The sequence below is a fragment of the Pseudoliparis swirei genome, chromosome 10 (assembly GCF_029220125.1).
Source record: "Pseudoliparis swirei isolate HS2019 ecotype Mariana Trench chromosome 10, NWPU_hadal_v1, whole genome shotgun sequence".
Taxonomy (NCBI): Eukaryota; Metazoa; Chordata; class Actinopteri; order Perciformes; family Liparidae; genus Pseudoliparis; species Pseudoliparis swirei.
The window spans coordinates 7,694,672-7,713,030 of record NC_079397.1 but is presented as its reverse complement, the minus strand read 5'-3'; the positions used below and the strand labels follow the sequence as shown (position 1 = coordinate 7,713,030).

The following is an 18,359-nucleotide window of genomic DNA, read 5'->3' as shown; positions in this document are numbered from 1 at the left end:
AAGTGTTTTGGTTTTTTTATCCGATTAATCGATAAAATAATCAACTGATTAATCGATTATCAAAATAATCGTTAGTTGCAGCCCTAAACATATCGAAGAGTGGTGGCACAAGCTTCTCCCCAAAGCGTTTGTAGATGTCAATGGGTAGTCCAGAAGGACCTGATGCTTTTCCTCCGTTCATATGGGTCAGCGCTTCAAACAGTTCCTCCTTTTTAATGGGAGAGTCTAGCTTCTCTTTTACCATCTCCTCTAAGGTTGGAATGGAAAGCTGATCCAAAAAGGAGGGAAGGTCATCATTAGTATCCAGAGACTCTGACGTATAAAGGTTTATATAATATTTTTGAAAGGCTCTGTTAATTTCTGTCGGATTAGTTGTTGTCCCGCTTTCAGTTTCAATCTCGGTGATAGCTCTTTCATTTTGCAGTGTTTTAATCCGCCATGCTAGTAATTTGCCCGATGATTCTCCCTGATCATGGTAAGTCTGCTTTAACCGAGTGATACTGTTTACGGCCTTACTTGCTGTAATCTCATTATATTTAGCCCTTACTTCTGAGAGCCTCTGTAAATTCTCCGGTGTATTATTCACCGAGAGCTCCCTTTCTAGGTCTTTAATATCTCGCTCAAGTTCAGTCATAAGGAGATGCGTCTTATTTGCAATGTTACTGGTATAAGAGATCATCACCCCTCTTATATAGGCTTTGAAGGCTTCCCATCTAATAGATGCTGAGGTTTCGTCTGTATTTGTAGCAAAGAAAAGCTCGATATTTCTTTCCAACGTGTTTAGAAACTTCTGATCATGGAGCCATCTCGGGCTAAGCCTCCACACTGTTTGGCCCCTGGGATGTGGAGTAAGACGGTAATGCAAAAACAGTAGGGCATGATCTGAAATAACCAGTGGCGGGCCGTCAGGGCCAGCAAGGCCTTCTCTGCTGGCCTAAACATCATCAGAATATATATTTTTTTCTAAATATATTTTCCCACAAATATGTATTCAATTATTTCCCAGAGTAAGAGTTATTCTCTTAATTTCATAGCGTTCCTCTTGGTTGCGCTGCTGCCTGCGCCAGGTTGAGATTGGGAGGGCTGGTCTTTATGTTAGATCTTTTATCCAATCATATTCAGCCATCGTGTGTTGCCAGGGGGCTAACATCTGCCCTTAGGCCTTCAGAATCAACATTGCGGGCGCTGGTAGCTTCAAGTGAATGGGAATGACAATGTTATGTCAACCAATCAGCTTTAGAGTTGGCTCCTCTAGGCCTTCTAGAAGGCCCCGGAACCGGCACAGGAGCCAGCTAGCAGGCGGAGGGCGTGCACGTCTTTTGATTGGATTACCAATATTGAGAGGCGGGACCTATGGGCAGGTAGATGCAAAACCTCAGAACTAGGAAACTGAATTTGATAAAGGAATTAATTCGCGGACTACAAAGCTGTTTTTTCAACCCACAATGGCAGAAGGAAGAGAATATGTCGATTTGGTCGAGCATATACTTGAAATCTGCTTTGGGTGCGACAATGCCCCGTTTAGTGAACAAAATACTTTTGACTTTTTTTTCTTCTTTTTCTCCGTCCCGATGCGCGCATTCTGCAGCGCGCGAGACGGAGAGCCGAGATAAATGACATGCTGTTGTGTAGATACGATCAACATCAGGCGGCTGTTTAGTTTAATAAATGAACAAAGACGTGCTATAGAGAAAATGACGGGGGCGGGCCAATTTTTTTTAATGTCATGCGATCTACCAATACTACGCCGCGATCGAGGTATTGAGCAGCCCTGGTCTAGAGCCATGGCATCATAATGATCGTAATAAGAGGTGGATTAATTCGGGTGGGACTGTGTAGGACCTCACTGAAGGCCCAGGCCCCAGGCCCACGGCCCGCCACTGGAAATAACTATGCCTTTGTGCCCACAGTCCTGTATATTGGCCACCAGAGTCTCAGAGATTAAAAAATAATCTATGCGGGATTGTGTTTTGTGTGTGTTTGAGTGGCACGAATATTCTAGTGTGGTGGGATTTCTAATTCTCCAGATATCGCAAAGATGCAGCTCTGACATAAAGTGGCCTATCACCTTTCGGGTATTTGTATGGGAGGAGTCATTCCTTGATGAACGGTCTAGGAGGGGGTTAGGAGCACAATTAAAATCTCCACCCATTATTATTTCACCTCGAAAAGATGAAACGGTCATAAAGAGATTACTAAAGAATGTAGAATCGTCATTGTTGGGCCCATACACGTTTATCAAAATGATTTCTTGATTCAAAAGAGTTCCCCCAACCACCACAAATCTACCAGCAGGATCCTGGAGAAGCTTGTGAACCCGAAAGGGGACTGATTTGTGGATAAGGATTGCTACTCCTCTTGCCTGTGAGGAGCAGCAGGAAGCTAGAATTTGCTAGAATTTGCCCAGGCCATCTCCTCCTTATGCGTACAATCTCATCGGATACTAAATGAGTCTCTTGGAGAAATATGACTTTTGCTTGGAGATGTTTAATTCTGGACAGTATTTGCTTAATTTTAACCAATTTTCTCATACCTCTGACATTCCATGAAGTAATATTGAGATACGGAGCATTACTCATAACCCAGTCTAAGTAATATTACTGTTATATCTACAACTCCTCTTATACCCTTGGAGACCAGTGTGCCATCAAAACATGAAAAATAAAAAAAATAAAAAAACGAAAAAACAGTAACAAACGCTCCCTCTCTAGAACGGAGAGGGAGCTCTCCTAAATCCCTGCGCCCCCAAATTGCACAGCCCCCACTCACCCTCCTGCAATACACTGAAATTCCCGACAACTTGCATTGATCCTTAACTAAGGAGCAACTACAAACCATTGAACACAAATGGGCAGCACCCACGTCCGGCAAACATTTTAAGTATATAATAAAAATTTAAAAAAACGTAAACCCAAGTATGTACGATTACTCACCCGTGACATTATGTAAAATGAAACAAAACGTATTGCTACTATCAAACCAAGGGCCAGCAATAACACAGCCAATGTGATACGACACTCCTATCCAAACAAGCTTAGTCTATCTTTCATCTGTTTTGGATCCAAGCGAGCTAGCGAAATCTAGCCGGACTCACTCACGTCACCGTCCCGTTCCGTCTGAGACCGCGCTGTCTCGATCTCGCGGATGAAGACCTCCACATCTGATGGAGCAAGAAACGTAAGCATTTTACCCTTGTGGTAGATTCTCATCTTTGCTGGGAACTGTAATCCAAACTCAATATCCAGTTCATGCAGTCGGGTTTTCACGCCGTCGAACATTCTCCTCTGCTGCTGAATCTCCGCGGAAAGGTCTGGAAACAACATCACACGATTCTCCTCGAACTGCAGCGTTTTCTTTTTGCGAGCAGCATTCATCACCCGGTCTCTGTCGGCCAGCCAGCGGAATTTCACGAGAATCGCCCGAGGAAGAGGTTTAAGGTTTGGCTTGTTAGCTTTAGCGTTAGCTGTGGCTGCTTTTGGAAGTCTGAAGGCTTGGTCGATGGAAGGTGGCGTCAGTAAATTGTCTTTACCAAGGAGGTCGGGTAACCACCTGTTGAGGAAGGACACCAGGTCACCTCCCTCTGCGTTTTCTGGCAGGCCCACCAGTCTCACGTTCAGGCGGCGCTGCCGGTTTTCCATGGTCTCCACTGATCTGGCGAGTGCTAGCATCTTTCTTTGAGTGGTTGCAGAGACGCTAGCTAAGTTGTTCAGTTGGTCCTCCGCGGAACTTATACGGGATTCTGCTCCACCTAGTCTTCCGGAGAATGACTCTAAGGCTTCTTTGATCTCGTGATTTGAGGTGATAACTTCTTTGAGCTGGGCAGAGAAGTCTTTTCGAAGAGCGTGAATAGCTGCTAGGATTGAATCGTCTCTAGCTTGGGCTTCTGTAGCTTCCGCTAGTCCATGTGTCAACTCCAACTCGCCGTCTTTCTTCCTCTCTTTACCTCTTGAACTTGTTTTACTCTGCTTCATTTTGGATCCTCCTTATATCGTGCACTTATATCACTCGACTAAGACTTTTTGCAAACTCAAACGAACGGGTTTACATTTATATATGATATATTTTGCCGGAGCACATGAGTTCTGCGACTACTCACGTCCACGTCATAACCGGAACCTCTTATCTGCAATATTAAGTCATTTCTCAGTCCCATCTTTATCATTTTGGTGAATGTGTGACGGACCACATCATTTCTACTCAAAAAACGATAATACAAAATTTGGTTTTTGACATCTTTACATGTATCTAGCATTGTATTCAGATATTTCACTGCTTTTGTGAACCCATTACCTTTGGTAAACCAATTTTAAACACCAAAACAGTTGGTTCACATGAGTAAAGGTGTGTTTTCAGAAGAGATATGAAGAATTTTTAGAAATCGAACTTACATTTTCAGCTTTAGGGCCATATTTTTTCTTTACACTTGTACCTGAGGTCAATTGTGCCTCATTATATAGAGAGCTGAGATTGTTCTGGAATTTTTGATGTATAACACATGGGTATGTGTCATATGCAAAAGCCTTTTAAAGGTGAATTTAATTTTGTTTGTAAAATCGAGTCGAAAGGGCTGCGTTTGAGGAACAACTCATAGAGCTGCAGCACAACAACATCCTCAAAGAAAGACAAGGAGGAGAGCATTGACACATTCTGGATATCCTGTGTTCTGAGGAACACAAACCCTGCATTAATCCTGTGTGCTCAGAAAATTCTGACCTGCTTTGGATCTACTTATGTGTGTGAAAGCTCCTTCTCTGCCATGGGAATAATAAAATCAAAGCAGCGTTCCCGTCTAACTGACAGACATTTGGCAGACTATCTCAGAGCAGCTACAACTGAGCAACAACCAGATCTGAAAGGACTTGTGAAAAGAATGCACACTCAGAGCTCTCACTAGGAATAAGTAAACAGTTGATTGTTATTAATATTTGTGAAATGCAGACTCAGAGCTCTCACTAGGAATAAGTAAACAGTTGTTTGTTATATTGTTATTGTTATTAATATTTGTGAAATGCAGACTCAGAGCTCTCAATAGGAAAAGTAGCAATTGCAAACTTTATCAGTCATCAATGCAAAGCTATTCACTCCAGTGTTAATAAAACATCAGCTTGACCAACACTTGTCATCCTTGGAAATGCAGTCGCTACACTACATTTGTTACTGAAATTGAGAATATTTGTTAAATATTCCATGATGCTTTGGAATGCATTAAAAATGACTAGCAAGACAGCATATTAAACAGCAGTAGTAAATACAGTGAATAAAATGGTACAAATATATGTTAATAATAATTTGTGGCCCTTTGCACCTGTTGTAGTTTAAATGTGGCCCTCTTGGCCTCCGAAGTTGAGTACCCCTGCTATAGAGGCACAGAGTGTCGGCTGAGTTGACCCAGTGATTCAACTCGGGGGACAGAGACGCCGCTCGGTGCGTGAGGATCCCCTCGTGGACCTCTCACTCTGCGGCCCTCGCCGGGCGCATTGTCTCCGTTGCGATGCGCCGCGATTGAAACATCTCTGATAGTTCTCGCAGATGTTACGTCATCTGATCGGCCAAGTTTGATCAGCCGTTTTGAGAGCGCCGATCAAAACCGTTAATGGGAATATCGGCCGATATGGATCGGCGCCGATCAGATCGGTGCATCCCTAGATAGTCCAGGTGTATTCGTGCACGTCGGGCTGTTGAGTGATCAGCAGCTGGCCGCTCTGTCCATTCGCGCACCTCACAGTTGTGTATTGATCAGACAAGAAGACACGCTTATTAACTCGATTACTATTGATCAAAACAGAACGAGGGTTCGGCTGTAGCCGACTTGAAACATACTATTGAGAACATATTCGCTGATATGCACGTGATGAACACAGTTTATTTATTTATTTTTTCCATCGCGGACTTTTTTTTGCCTTAGGCGCTCGGGATTTGTCATAGGCGCTCGGGAAAACGGCTTAGGCGCGCGCCCAAATTTTCTCTATGCAGGAAAAACCCTGGTATTGGATATCACAAGACTGTGTGTGTGTGTGTGTGTGTGTGTGTGTGTGTGTGTGTGTGTGTGTGTGTGTGTGTGTGTGTGTGTGTGTGTGTGTGTGTGTGTGTGTGTGTGTGTGTGTAGCGGCTATCTACTTGAAGAACATGGTGGGTCAGTACTGGCAGGACAGAGAGCCATCTCTGGGCGAGGTCCTCTTTCCCTTCAACATCCACGAGAACGACCGGCAGCAGATCAGAGATCACATGGTGGAGGGCATCATCCGCTCTCCAGAGTCCATACGGTACCTCGTCTGAACACGCACACACGCTTTACTGTCCGTCTTGAGACAAAGAATTACATATTTTGGAAAGCTTGTTTATTTGTTTAAAAAAATACATGGTTAACACCTGTAGACTTTTATTTTAATTTAAAATATACATTAAACACTTCTTTTAAAACTTACATTAAACAGAAGCCAGAGTTGGAACCTAAATGTTATGCAGACACTGAAAGAACCAAACTGCTTATTGACTGAAACAATAAATGACTCCATATATTTTCTATAGCGCCCAGCTGACCATGTGTCTGCGAGCCATCATCAAGCACGACTTTCCCGGACGCTGGACCGCCATCGTGGACAAAATTGGCATATACCTCCAGTCTCAGAACGGCGGCAGCTGGTATGGCAGCTTGCTGGCTCTCTACCAGCTGGTCAAAACATACGAGTGAGTACATTGGTAAACTGATCTTATTCCTCTTTTTCTTCCTCACCAATCTGAACATCCCTCTTAATCTCTGAACTGGGTCTTTTAATTGCTGCAATGTTTCCACCAAAAATGTACTTGTGGAAAGCTCCCATTTCAGAAAGCAAACCCTCATTTCACATATGTCCTTATAATTACCAAGAGGAGGACCACATTGACATTAACTATAAGTAAGACCTGAAATGCTGTTCTATTACATTACATCATGGAGACAGTTGCAGTAAAATAATCTTATTGTTTTATTGCTGACTTGGAATTGTTAAACTTCAATGTCATTTCTCACAAAATGAAATTAATCAAAATAAGATTCAGATTTGCTTGTTGCAGATAGATGAGTTTGAATGAATTATAATCAAAATATGAGATGGTTATACATTACTTAATTATAAATCATAAACCCATGAATTGGAATAAAACGTGACAACATTCTGTTACTTTAACTAATTATCTTTTGGCTGAATCTAACATTAAATAACATTTAAGATGGGACCCAATTTTGGAAAAAAATGGTCTTGTTTCTTAAGTTCTTGTTATGTTGTACAGGGACTTATTTGTTCATATACACACAAAAAAAGATAAAGTTATTATAAATGACATTTTTATTGGACTAACTTCCAAACCTAATAATTAAACTGAAAATATGTGTAAAAAAATAGAATTCATGAAATTAATAAAGAAGAGTACAATGAACTTGAATAAAACTTCCAACCAGGTAGAATCAGTGATTTATATTATTGACTCATTTATCAAATGTATTAGTTGTTTAATGTTTTATCAAATTCTATTTTGTTCAATATATTAATGCATCGTTCAGCAGCAAAAATTGTGCTCCCAATTTAAGTGATATTTATTAATTAACACTCATTAATATGTCCATTTGTCTTGCATTTATCTAAGTGTAACTTATTACTTACAATTATTTTATTGAGGGAAAACTTTAACTCAATCACATCTGTGTGAATGTATTGTTTTCACCTGCCGGTTTCGATCTTATCATCATTATAGCATGTTTTTCATTTCAGAAAGACAATCCGCTTTATCGGCCATGTATGTGTACGCATTAGGGCTGTGAAACGATTAAAATTTTTAATCGGGTTAATCACAGGTTTTTGTGGATTAATCATGATTAATCACATATTACCGATATTCTCGGTATATTTTGTGAGAACATAGAGATTTATGACAAAAGACGGATATATACATTTATACATTCTTCAATACAATGGTGCTGCAACTCAGCAGTTATTTAGCAGTTTTCTTCCAAATGGAACATGAATACATCTTCATCCTAAACAGAATGTTTAACCCTCCTGTTACCTTTCGGGTCAATTTGACCCCATTCAATGTTTAATGTCGGTGTTCTTTGGGGTCAATTTGACCCCAGGCTGTTTTTCACTGTGTCAAACATAAGAAATATCAACTTTTTTATTTATTTAAAGGGCTATTTAGGTAGTCAACAAACAAACATAAAGTACCTCACACTTAAACTTGGGAAGCAATTTTAATTCTAATAATTTTCTGGAGGTTTTAATTGCTGGGGTCAAATTGACCCCGAGGGTAAAATATGTTAGTAAATGTAAAGGTAACTGGAGGTTAAACAGAACATGTTTCTCTTGTTTGTCAACCATCAACTCCACCATGATACAATCTAAAGGCCTCTAGTCTTCCTCTAGCAGCTGCTGAGGCAAACTGACTGTGTGGGTTTTCTTCATGAACTGGGCCGTGATGAAAGGGATGGCGGGGACACCGCTGCAAAGCTGAAACCTCACCGGCCCGGACAGGTGGACAGATTGACAAGTGACTTTTTTTTTGCTCGGTCCCGATGCGCGCACGGAGCTCTGTGGCGCGAGACGGAGATCGATAAGTGTTAACGCAACGCGAAGAGACAGAAATGACATGCTGCTGTGGAGATACGAGCAACAACAGACGTTTAGTTTAATAAAAGATCAAAGACGTGCTCTAGAGAACATGTCAGGGGGCGGGCCAATCTCTTTAATGTCATGCGATCTACCAACACTACGCCGCGATCGACTGGCAGGTCGCGATCGACGTGTTGAGACCCCTGATCTACAGGAAGTAAAAGTTGTAACAAGGTTTCCGTAGGTGAACCTGCGGAAGGATCATTACTGATGAACAGCACGACCGTCTGCATGAGAGCGGACAGAGTTCAGATTGAAGTGGTGGATTGGAAGCTCATTTTGCAAGTGACTTTTTTTTCGTCCCGACGACCAACAACAGACGGATTGGAAGCTCATTCTGCGCATGCGTTAAATGCGTTAAAAAAAAAAAACTAGTTAAAACCTGCAATTGAATTAATTGAGTTAACGCGTTATTTTTCACAGCACTAGTACATATAATATACAAATAAACAGAAATATATAAAAAGTAGGGCTGTCAATCGATTAAAAAAAATTAACTAATTAATCGCACATTTTGAAATTCATTAATTGCGATTAAAAGTTTTTTTTTCTTCTAAAGACTAAATCTTCTAAATGAACGAGTAATCAATTCAGACAGCGTGTATTTTAGACACTTGTTTAATTGTATTCTTTTTTAAAGACAAAACTTCACACAGAGCTGTGTTTTCATAGAGGCTTCTACCTATAAAGTGCCAGCGAGGTATTTAATATCGTGGATGATAAATTGTTTCTTCAGTGAAACATCAGATTAGTAAGAAAAGGTGTATTAGAGACCCCATTGGTCCTGTCATCTTTAACACTGAACAGCAGCAGAACCAGTGGCCTTGGTAAACTGACTGACGTTCAAATGTGTCACGGACATAGGGGGCGCTAGGGCGCCGCCCCTCTTAAAATTTTGAGATGAAAAAAAAAAGAAGAAGAAAAAAAAGATCCTGTCAAAAAACATTATATGCCAAATCATTTAAATAGTAAATATACCGTGTTGACGCGCTAAATGTGTGTGGGAGACCATCAGCCTGTCAACAACCACTTAAGTTAATGTGAAAAAATATAATATATCGCCATTATCACGGAGAGAAGCCCCTCCCCTTTTCCGAGGCGATCTAACGTGTGTGTACGGCATCGAGAAAACATTTCAGTCGTTTCGCCAAGGACGGCTTCTCATTGGCGGATGAAACGTGAATCTTGGGTCTCAAAAATGTGCGCACGCGATTGGACCCGTATGTTCCCTCAGCCCATAGAGCAGTGATGCCAGGTCCGCGGTTTTCCTGCGGAATCGGGCTACTTTTAGGACCTAGGTGAAATAACTGTTTCGGGAAAACTGCTTTTAATGCTGGCATACTAAACATATGTTGTTACTTTGTAGATATTACAATACATTTGGCAATGATAGCAATGCTGTTGGACTTTAAAAGCAGTGTATATGGTTTGGCACGGGCATATTTTGAGTTCTGATATTGGGCTGGTTGTGTCACACAGACCTGGCAACCCTGCTGCCCAGAGCTCCACGGAGGTACGCTAACAACATAGCTAGCAGAAGCTTTATGTTAGTATGGCATCGGCGACTGAAAACTCTGTGGTATCTCTACACCAAACACCTTTCAATCGACGGTCAGATATTGACAAGAAGAGGCTGAAAGAGTTGGGACCCGAACATCCGGATTTAAAAATTCTGCAGCAAAGCGCTGACCGCGGGAGGACGTACACCTGGAGATTCTCCTCAAGCCTATATGCTAACCGGAGCTGGTTAGCTGAATGCTCCATGAGTAATTCGTTTTTTGTTTCCCCTGTCTGTTATTCCAAAGTCCTGGGACTGAAACTCTCTGGACTACAACGGGGTGAGGGATCTACAGAGCTTCAGACAAGTGTAAAGCACGAATCTTGCCGCAGTTATCTAGCTAAGAGCATGGAGCTAACTCGCTAACAGCATGAAGCTAACCCCGTTTGCATAGCAGCAGAAGGAGACCGAACTGGCATCGAAACACAACGAAGAAGTTCTGAAAAACAGACACATTCCCTCAAGAATAATGAAACAGGCTGGTTACAGACATGATTGACTTTAACCAGAGAGTTATTGAGAAGTTTGCCAACTTTAAAGAGAGGAGGCTACTTTTCTTTACAGGAGTGGGTCAACTCCATCACCCAATGTAACATGAGATCTCTTTCTCACTCTATTCTGCTCTGAACCTCTTTCATGTGAAGGTGAAACTCTTTTATTTTGCAAACCTCTGAAACCCAACCCAATGTTCCTTAAAGCTGCTCTGAACCTCTCATGCCGTTGATAGTTGTTATTGGACCGTGTTGAGCACGCTGTGTTCTTGAAATAAAGCTTTGTGTTCTACTATATTCTACTCAAAACCTCTTTTCTTCTCATTGTTGAGTGCTATTTAAACTGCGCCCCCCCCCCAAAAAAAATTCACCAGCCGCCACTGGTCACGGAGGCTGGGCTCATTTTCTCGATTTTACAAAACAAAAAAAATTCACCTTTTAAAGTCTTTTGCATGTGACACATCCCAGTGTTTCCCACACCATTCTATCAGGATGAGGCCCCGCCCCCCTGTAATGTTCTCTATTGCGCCAGATTACAGCAGAAGTAATGTACGGTTCTTTTCTTCAAGACGTCTTTGTTCTTTTATTAAACTAAACGTCTGTTGTTGGTCGTCTCTACAGCAGCATGTCATTCTGTCTCAACGTGTTGTTCACTCTTCTCGGCTCTCCGTCTCGCGCGCCGCAGAGCTCCATGCCGGCGTGTCTGCGCGCGCATCGGGGCGGAGCAACAAAAAAAAAGTCACCTGCATCTTCCGCCCCGCGTCACCGACACGTCGCCCTCTGTTTCTCTGTGAATATCGAGGAGCAGACGGGAGGAAGGAGGCGGACTGCCGCGGCTTGACACTCAGGAGTGCAACAACTTCAACGCACACCGGAAGTAAACAAAGTTGCGTTAATTGCGCTAAAATATTTTAGTGCGTTAATCGCGGCCAAATTAATCGCATAGATTAACGCGTTTACGCTGACAGCCCTAATAAAAAGACATAAAAGACAACATAGTAGCCCCATTAACATTTAACATGTATGTACAATATAAAAACCAATGTATTTGAGATTAGTGCAGAAAGGTGGTAATAATACAGAGTAGTGCAGATGGAGGTGACTGATTCATCAGAGTGACGGCCTGCATGTTTCTCTGCAACACTGTGAATCTGTAAACCAACCTTCATTAATATAAAAGCAGATTCCACCTCCCCTCGTTTTCCCCGACGGAACCATTACGCGTTCAGCTCAGGAGTTTAACATCCGGCAGATGTAGCGCGCTGTCCGGGATGTGCGCACTGATCCAGATTTCAGTGAAGCACAGTGTGGCTGTAAAATCAACTTGCATTCTTTTCGTAGTGTCACTTCAATACTTTCTTTTGTTGCAGAACAGCAACAGAAACATAAATTAACCTCATATTAAACAGAAAAAAACTTGCTTTATCTTAAATGTGGTTCTTAACCCTTGTGTTGCCTTAGGGTCATTTTGACCCGAATCAATATTACACCCTCCCCCCGCCTTTGGGTCATTTTGACCCGATTCAATGTTTCACCCTCCTGTTACCTTTATATTTACTAACATATTTTACCCTTTGGGTTCAATTTGACGCCAGCAATTAAAACCTCCAGAAAATTATTAGAATTAATATTGTTTTCCAAGTTTAAGTGTGAGGCACTTTATGTTTGTTTGTTGACTACCGAAAGAACACCGACATTAAACATTGAATGGGGTCAAATTAATCCTAAGGCGGGGGGAGGGTGTAATATTGATTCGGGTCAAAATGACCCTAAGGCAACACAAGGGTTAATATGCGGAATATTTGTGTTCTGATGCGGTTGAAAAATAGTTTGCCCTCTTGCCAAACACACCTGGCTGTACTCAGGTGACGTCTACATATAGTTAACGCCCCCTGACGTTATCATTGCATCATCATCATCATCATTGTAATCAATTCAGCAATATGTCAACATGATCAACAGTATTTCAGCATAATTTGATAACAATTTACCCACATGGATGTGAAACGGTATCGATAAACACAAATCAGTGTAATGGCTTCTACAGCGGCACCTCTGCTAAAGTCTGTTTGTTTTGTTTAGGAGAAGCAGTTCATGATTTTAAAGTACTTTTCTCTTAATAGCTGTTGGAACACATCTTCAGCAGGTTGGTGCATCACAGGTTGGAGCTGCAGTGCACCTTAGACCCCCAACCCACTGGGCCGGTGGGTCCTTTGGTACCGGTCCGCACAGGAAGAATGAATGAAAAAAAAGTTGATTGATTATCACAGTTAAAAATTATGTTTTCTCTTATTTTACATATACAGATACATTCGTATGTGCATCTAAATCTTTTGACACATGTCAAGAGGTCACGTGATGGGTTACCCCAAAAGTCAAGTGACCTAAACTAGCGTTGCTTGTTGATTGTTATGTCTGTTGTTTGTATATTGGAAATGATTGAAGAAATCGTGTCGATGTTTCAACTCACAGTGGGTGTTCAAGCTTATAGATGGACAGAGCGGCCCGCTTACCCCACCTCCTTTGGCCTGCTGTTAAGGGTGGGGGAGTTGTGGAGATCACCCTTCCAAATCAAAGTCCAGAGTGGTAGAGGCTTTTCTTCTGATTCCTCAGATTTGTTTCCTACTTGCTATTATCTTCTGGGAAAGGGTTATGGAACAAATAACCAAACCTTTCTCCATTACTTTTATTTAACCTTCTTTTAAATGGTAATTATGATGATGATGATGATGATGAAATTCCTATATTTGTCCCACAGTGGGGAAATTTCAAAAATCTTAGCACATCAGAGCATCAATGAAAACAAATATAAAACACAAAACACAATACAAAAAAAAGAAATACTCAAAACTAAATATAAAGGGGGAAAATAAAGTAAAGTGCTGAGTTTGCAAGGATCTCCAGTGATCTACTGCAGCGTGTTGTGCAGCCTAACAGCAGCAGGAAGGAAAGACCTCTCCCTCAGACACCGGAGATGAATCAACCGGTGGCTGAAGGAGCTGTGCAGAGCTGCGAGAGTGTCATGCATGGGGTGGGAGGTGTGGTTCATCAGGGACGAGAGCTTTGCTATCATCCTCCGTCCCCCACCACCTCCACAGTATCCACAGGACACCCCAGCACGCTGCTGGCCTTCTTTAGCAGCTTGTTCAGCCTCTTCCTGTCAGCCACTGCCATGCTGCTGCTCCAGAAGACCACTCTATAAAAGATGGCTGATGCCACCACAGAGTCAAAGAAGGTCTTCAGGAGTGCTCCCTGCACTCCAAAGGACCTCAGTCTCCTCAGCAGAAAGAGTCTGCTCTGTCCCTTTTTAGAAAGTGCGTGTCCGTGGTCAGCCCAGTCCAGTTTGTTGTTCAGGTGAACACCCAGGTACTTATACGTTTTACAATCTCAATGTCCAGTCCCTGGATGCTCACTGGTACCGGAGGAGTGCATTTACCAATGGTAAATGGATTATAATTTCACAGCATTTTCTAGTCTTCCAACCTCTAAGTACTTTAACACTACTTGTTATGATTCACACTCATTCATACACTGATGGGAGGAGCTACCATGCAAGGTATCACCTGCCTATCAGGACTATCTAACATTCATACACCACAGCAACAGGTATAGGAGCAATTTTGGGTTAAATGTCTTACCCGTGGACTAGTGCTTTGATTGAAGGACGACCCTGCCTTTCCACTGAGCCGCAGTCGCCCATGTACAGCATTAATACGAATTAACTTGCATAAAGTATTTCATTTGTCAATATTGGAATGCTGGGTTATCTCAGGTGGATTGGAATCATCAGAATCAATTCAGTTTATTTATTTATTTGTATAGCCCATTGTGCTTTACAATCTGTACACAGACATCCCTGTCCCAAAACCTCACATCGGATCAGGAAAAACTCCCAAATAACCCTTCACGGGGAAAAAAGGGAAGAAACCTTCAGAAGAGCAACAGAGGAGGATCCCTCTCCAGGATGGAGAGGTGCAATAGATGTTATGTGTACAGAGGGACAGATTTAGAGTTAAAATACATTCAATAAATATGACAGAGTGTATGAATAGTTCGTAGTAGGCATATTCCACGATGGAGACCTCCACGATCCATCAGGCAGATGGAGGTAGAGAGGAGTGGAAGGAGTCTCAACAGTGGGCGGAGTCTCAACAGGGCAGTGGCGTAGTTGGTGGCAGGAATTCCACGACCCAGACCTCGATGATCCATCAGGCAGATAGGATCTATGCCGTCTCATAGGGTCCGATGACCCCATGAGATGTGAAGTCACAAGGACTCTGGGGAGAAAGCAGAGTTAGTAATGTGTGATGGAGAGATGAAAATGCATCCCTAAGGAGAGAAAAAAAAATGGAGATAGGTGCTCAGTGCATCCTAAAACGTCCCCCAGCAGCTATAAGCCTATAGCAGCATATCAAGGGGCTGGACCAGGTGAACCTGATTCAGCCCTAACTATAAGCTCTGTCAAAGAGGAAAGTCTTAAGTCTACTCTTAACCCTCCTGTTATGTTCGTTTCTTACATACAGCCGTGATGTTCCCGGGTCAATTTGACCCGGTTAATGTTGAATCATCCAAAAGTGGTCAGAAACCAAAAAATTCTAAAAACTATAGTTTGTACATCATCACCAACAACATTACTAACAATTAAATCCGTTTTTAGTGGAATTGAGTTATTTACCCCTCCATAGATCAGAGTTCAATCAGGAGCACTCACTTGTTTTAATGAAAAATACATGTTCAAACTATTTTTTAGGAACATTGAAAGAATCTAAATCTAAATTGCATTAGTCTACCATAACATGTATTTTCTCCTAAATTTTATTAGCATTTTGTAAAAAAAAAAAGTTCATTGGGTGATGTAGATAAATATAGATGAGACACCTGTGCTGTTCAGGGTCATAATGACCCGCCCACTAAAAATCAAGCCAAATGAGTCATAAAGGATTTGTATTGAAAGTAAACTTTAGTTATGTTTATTTTTAGTGTTAAGATGCATAAATTATATGATAAAAGATGACCAAAGGCCAGCACACAGTAATCCTCTTGGTGCAGTCGTATGTATCTGCAGAGTGTAATGTTGTAGGACTGCTCAGCAACCATTTTGTATGTTTGGCCCTCCCCTGCTAAGGCGTGCGTGGAGTTTTCCCGCAGGGAAAAATAAAGGTTTCCATCAAAATAGTATCTGTATTTCTCGCACAGCTGGGGTCGTTAGAAAGAGAATGTGTGTGGGTCTGAGATTGGGATGAGACAGGGTGTGTGTCTCTCCCAGTCAGACAGACAGTATATTAGAAGTACTATTACTACATATGTATTAGTTGAGACATGAAAGAAACCCTCACATTAGTGTCCCATGTCCAATAAAGGTGTATTTAGGGGGAAAGTTAGAAGATGATAAACATTGTTTAGTCTGTAAAGTGTGCTTCTCATGTAGGGTGATAGGCACACAGCAGGACCATAACAACCACCTGATTCTTTTGTTTGAAGTTTGAAATGTGTACAACTTTATATATGGGGTTGTGAACGGGGTGTATGTGTGCTGATATGTGTGTTTGTGTGTGTGCTGATATGTGTGTTTGTGTGTGTGCTGATATGTGTGTTTGTGTGTGTGTTGGTGTCTGTGCGCGCGTGTGTTAGTGTGTGTGTGTGTGTTGGCGTGAGTGTGTGTGTTGAAACTTGGTGGGAGGGAGTAAGAAAGACTGTCCTACATTTACAAAGAAAGAAATAGTCTAAACGTGACTCTTCTGATGACTTTTAGTCTTCACTTTCACAGCCGGGTCAAATTGACCCGGGAACATCATCTCTGTTATATAAACCTGCAGGGGGGGGGTTGCAAATACATGATATTTTTTTAGTATTTTTCTTTACATTGATTACACTAAATAAGGTAAGCAGAAGAAGTTTTATACAGAAAGAGTACTTAGAAGTATTTCTCCTAGATTTTCAAACTTTGAAACGGGTCAATTTGACCCGCAACATAACAGGAGGGTTAAACGAGGTGACTGTGTCTGCCTCCCGGACTGAAATTGGAAGCTGGTTCCATAGAAGAGGAGCTTGATAAATAAAGGCTCTGGCTCCCATTCTACTTTTTAAGACTCTAGGAACTACAAGTAGTCCCGCATTTAGTGAGCGCAGCTCTCTAGTGGGGCAATATGGTACTACAAGCTCCTTAAGATATGATGGTGCATCACACAAGGCTTTGTTGGTTAAGAGAAGAATTTTAAAAGTGATTCTAGATTTTACTGGGAGCCAGTGCAGAGCAGCTAGTGCAGGAGTGATGTGATCTCTTTTCTTAGTTTTAGTGAGAACACGAGCTGCAGCATTCTGGATCAACTGGAGGGACCTAAGAGACTTATTAGAGCAGCCTGATAATAAGGAGTTGCAGTAATCCAGTCTCGAAGTAACGAACGCGTGAACCAATTTTTCTGCATCTTTTTGAGACAAGATGTGCCTGATTTTTTAAATATTACGTCGATGAAAGAATGCAGTCCTTGAGATTTGCTTTACGTGGGAGTTAAAGGACAAGTCCCGATCAAAGATAACGCCGAGATTCTTTACAGTGGTGTTGGATGCCAGGGCAATGCCGTCTACAGAAACCACATCACCAGATAATTGATCTCTGAGGTGCTCAGGGCCGATTAAAATTACTTCGGTTTTGTCTGAGTTTAACATCAGTGCACCTGTCCATCCTGGAGAGGGATCCTCCTCTGTTGCTCTCCTGAAGGTTTCTTCCCTTTTTTTCCCCTGAAGCGTTATTTGGGAGTTTTTCCTGATCCGATGCGAGGTTTTGGGGCAGGGATGTCTATGTGTACAGATTGTAAAGCACTCCGAGACAAATTTGTAATTTGTGAAATTGGGCTATACAAATAAACTGAATTGAATTGAATTAACTGCTCGAATGGAAGAGCAGAGAAGGGTGTAAGACTACAACTCTGCTCCCGGTTCCTGATCTGAACCCTGGGTTGTCATGGATTAAGTCCGGTGATCAACTTGGTCATATTCGCAGAAATGAGACGCGCTCCGTCCAAAGTGGATGGATGCCGTCTCTCCTCATCAGATCAGGTTTTCCCCAGAAAGTCTTCCAGTTGTCTACGTAGCCCACATTATTCGCTGGGCACCACCTCGACAGCCAGCGGTTGAATGACGACATTTGGCTATACAATTCGTCATTGAGCAAATTGGGGAGAGGACCAGAGAAAACTACAGTGTCCGACAATGTCTTGGCATAAGCACACACCGATTCCACATTCATTTTAGTGACCTCCGACCGGCGTAGTCGGGAGTCATTACCACCGGCGTGTATTACAATGTTACTGTATCTACGCTTGTCCTTAGCCAGCAGTTTCAAACAAGACTCCACGTCGCCCGCTCTGGCCCCCGGGAGGCACACGCAGGTGTTTCGCTGAGCAGGGAAAAGCGGTTCGAAACGTGAAGTGGTTGGTGCACAGCGGGCTTCTGTATAGACTTACTATTCCTGCTAACAGTTACCCAGCCTCCTGGCTGTTCGGGCACTGCCGGGGAACAGCTAGCAGCTGACTGTAGCTCCGCACCGAGCAAAAGGGAGCGGGAGGGACAGATGAGAGGAAGATGGATAAATAAATAAGAAGAGCCTTCTCCTTTCTTAAAGGAGGATCCTAGAAAGAAGTACTGATGCTTATGTTTGTGTGTCTA

General features: G+C 42.2%; 1 protein-coding gene across 3 annotated transcripts in view; it reads left to right on the top strand.

The window, feature by feature from the left end:
• Window positions 1-18,359, top strand: part of ipo8 (importin 8) — a 79,541-nt gene that overhangs the window by 27,406 nt on the left and 33,776 nt on the right. For all 3 annotated transcript variants that reach the window (XM_056424774.1, XM_056424775.1, XM_056424776.1), the window contains 2 exons: window positions 6,107-6,263; window positions 6,529-6,687. In XM_056424774.1, the coding sequence (XP_056280749.1) occupies window positions 6,107-6,263; window positions 6,529-6,687 (316 nt within the window). The remainder of the gene's footprint in view (window positions 1-6,106; window positions 6,264-6,528; window positions 6,688-18,359) is intronic.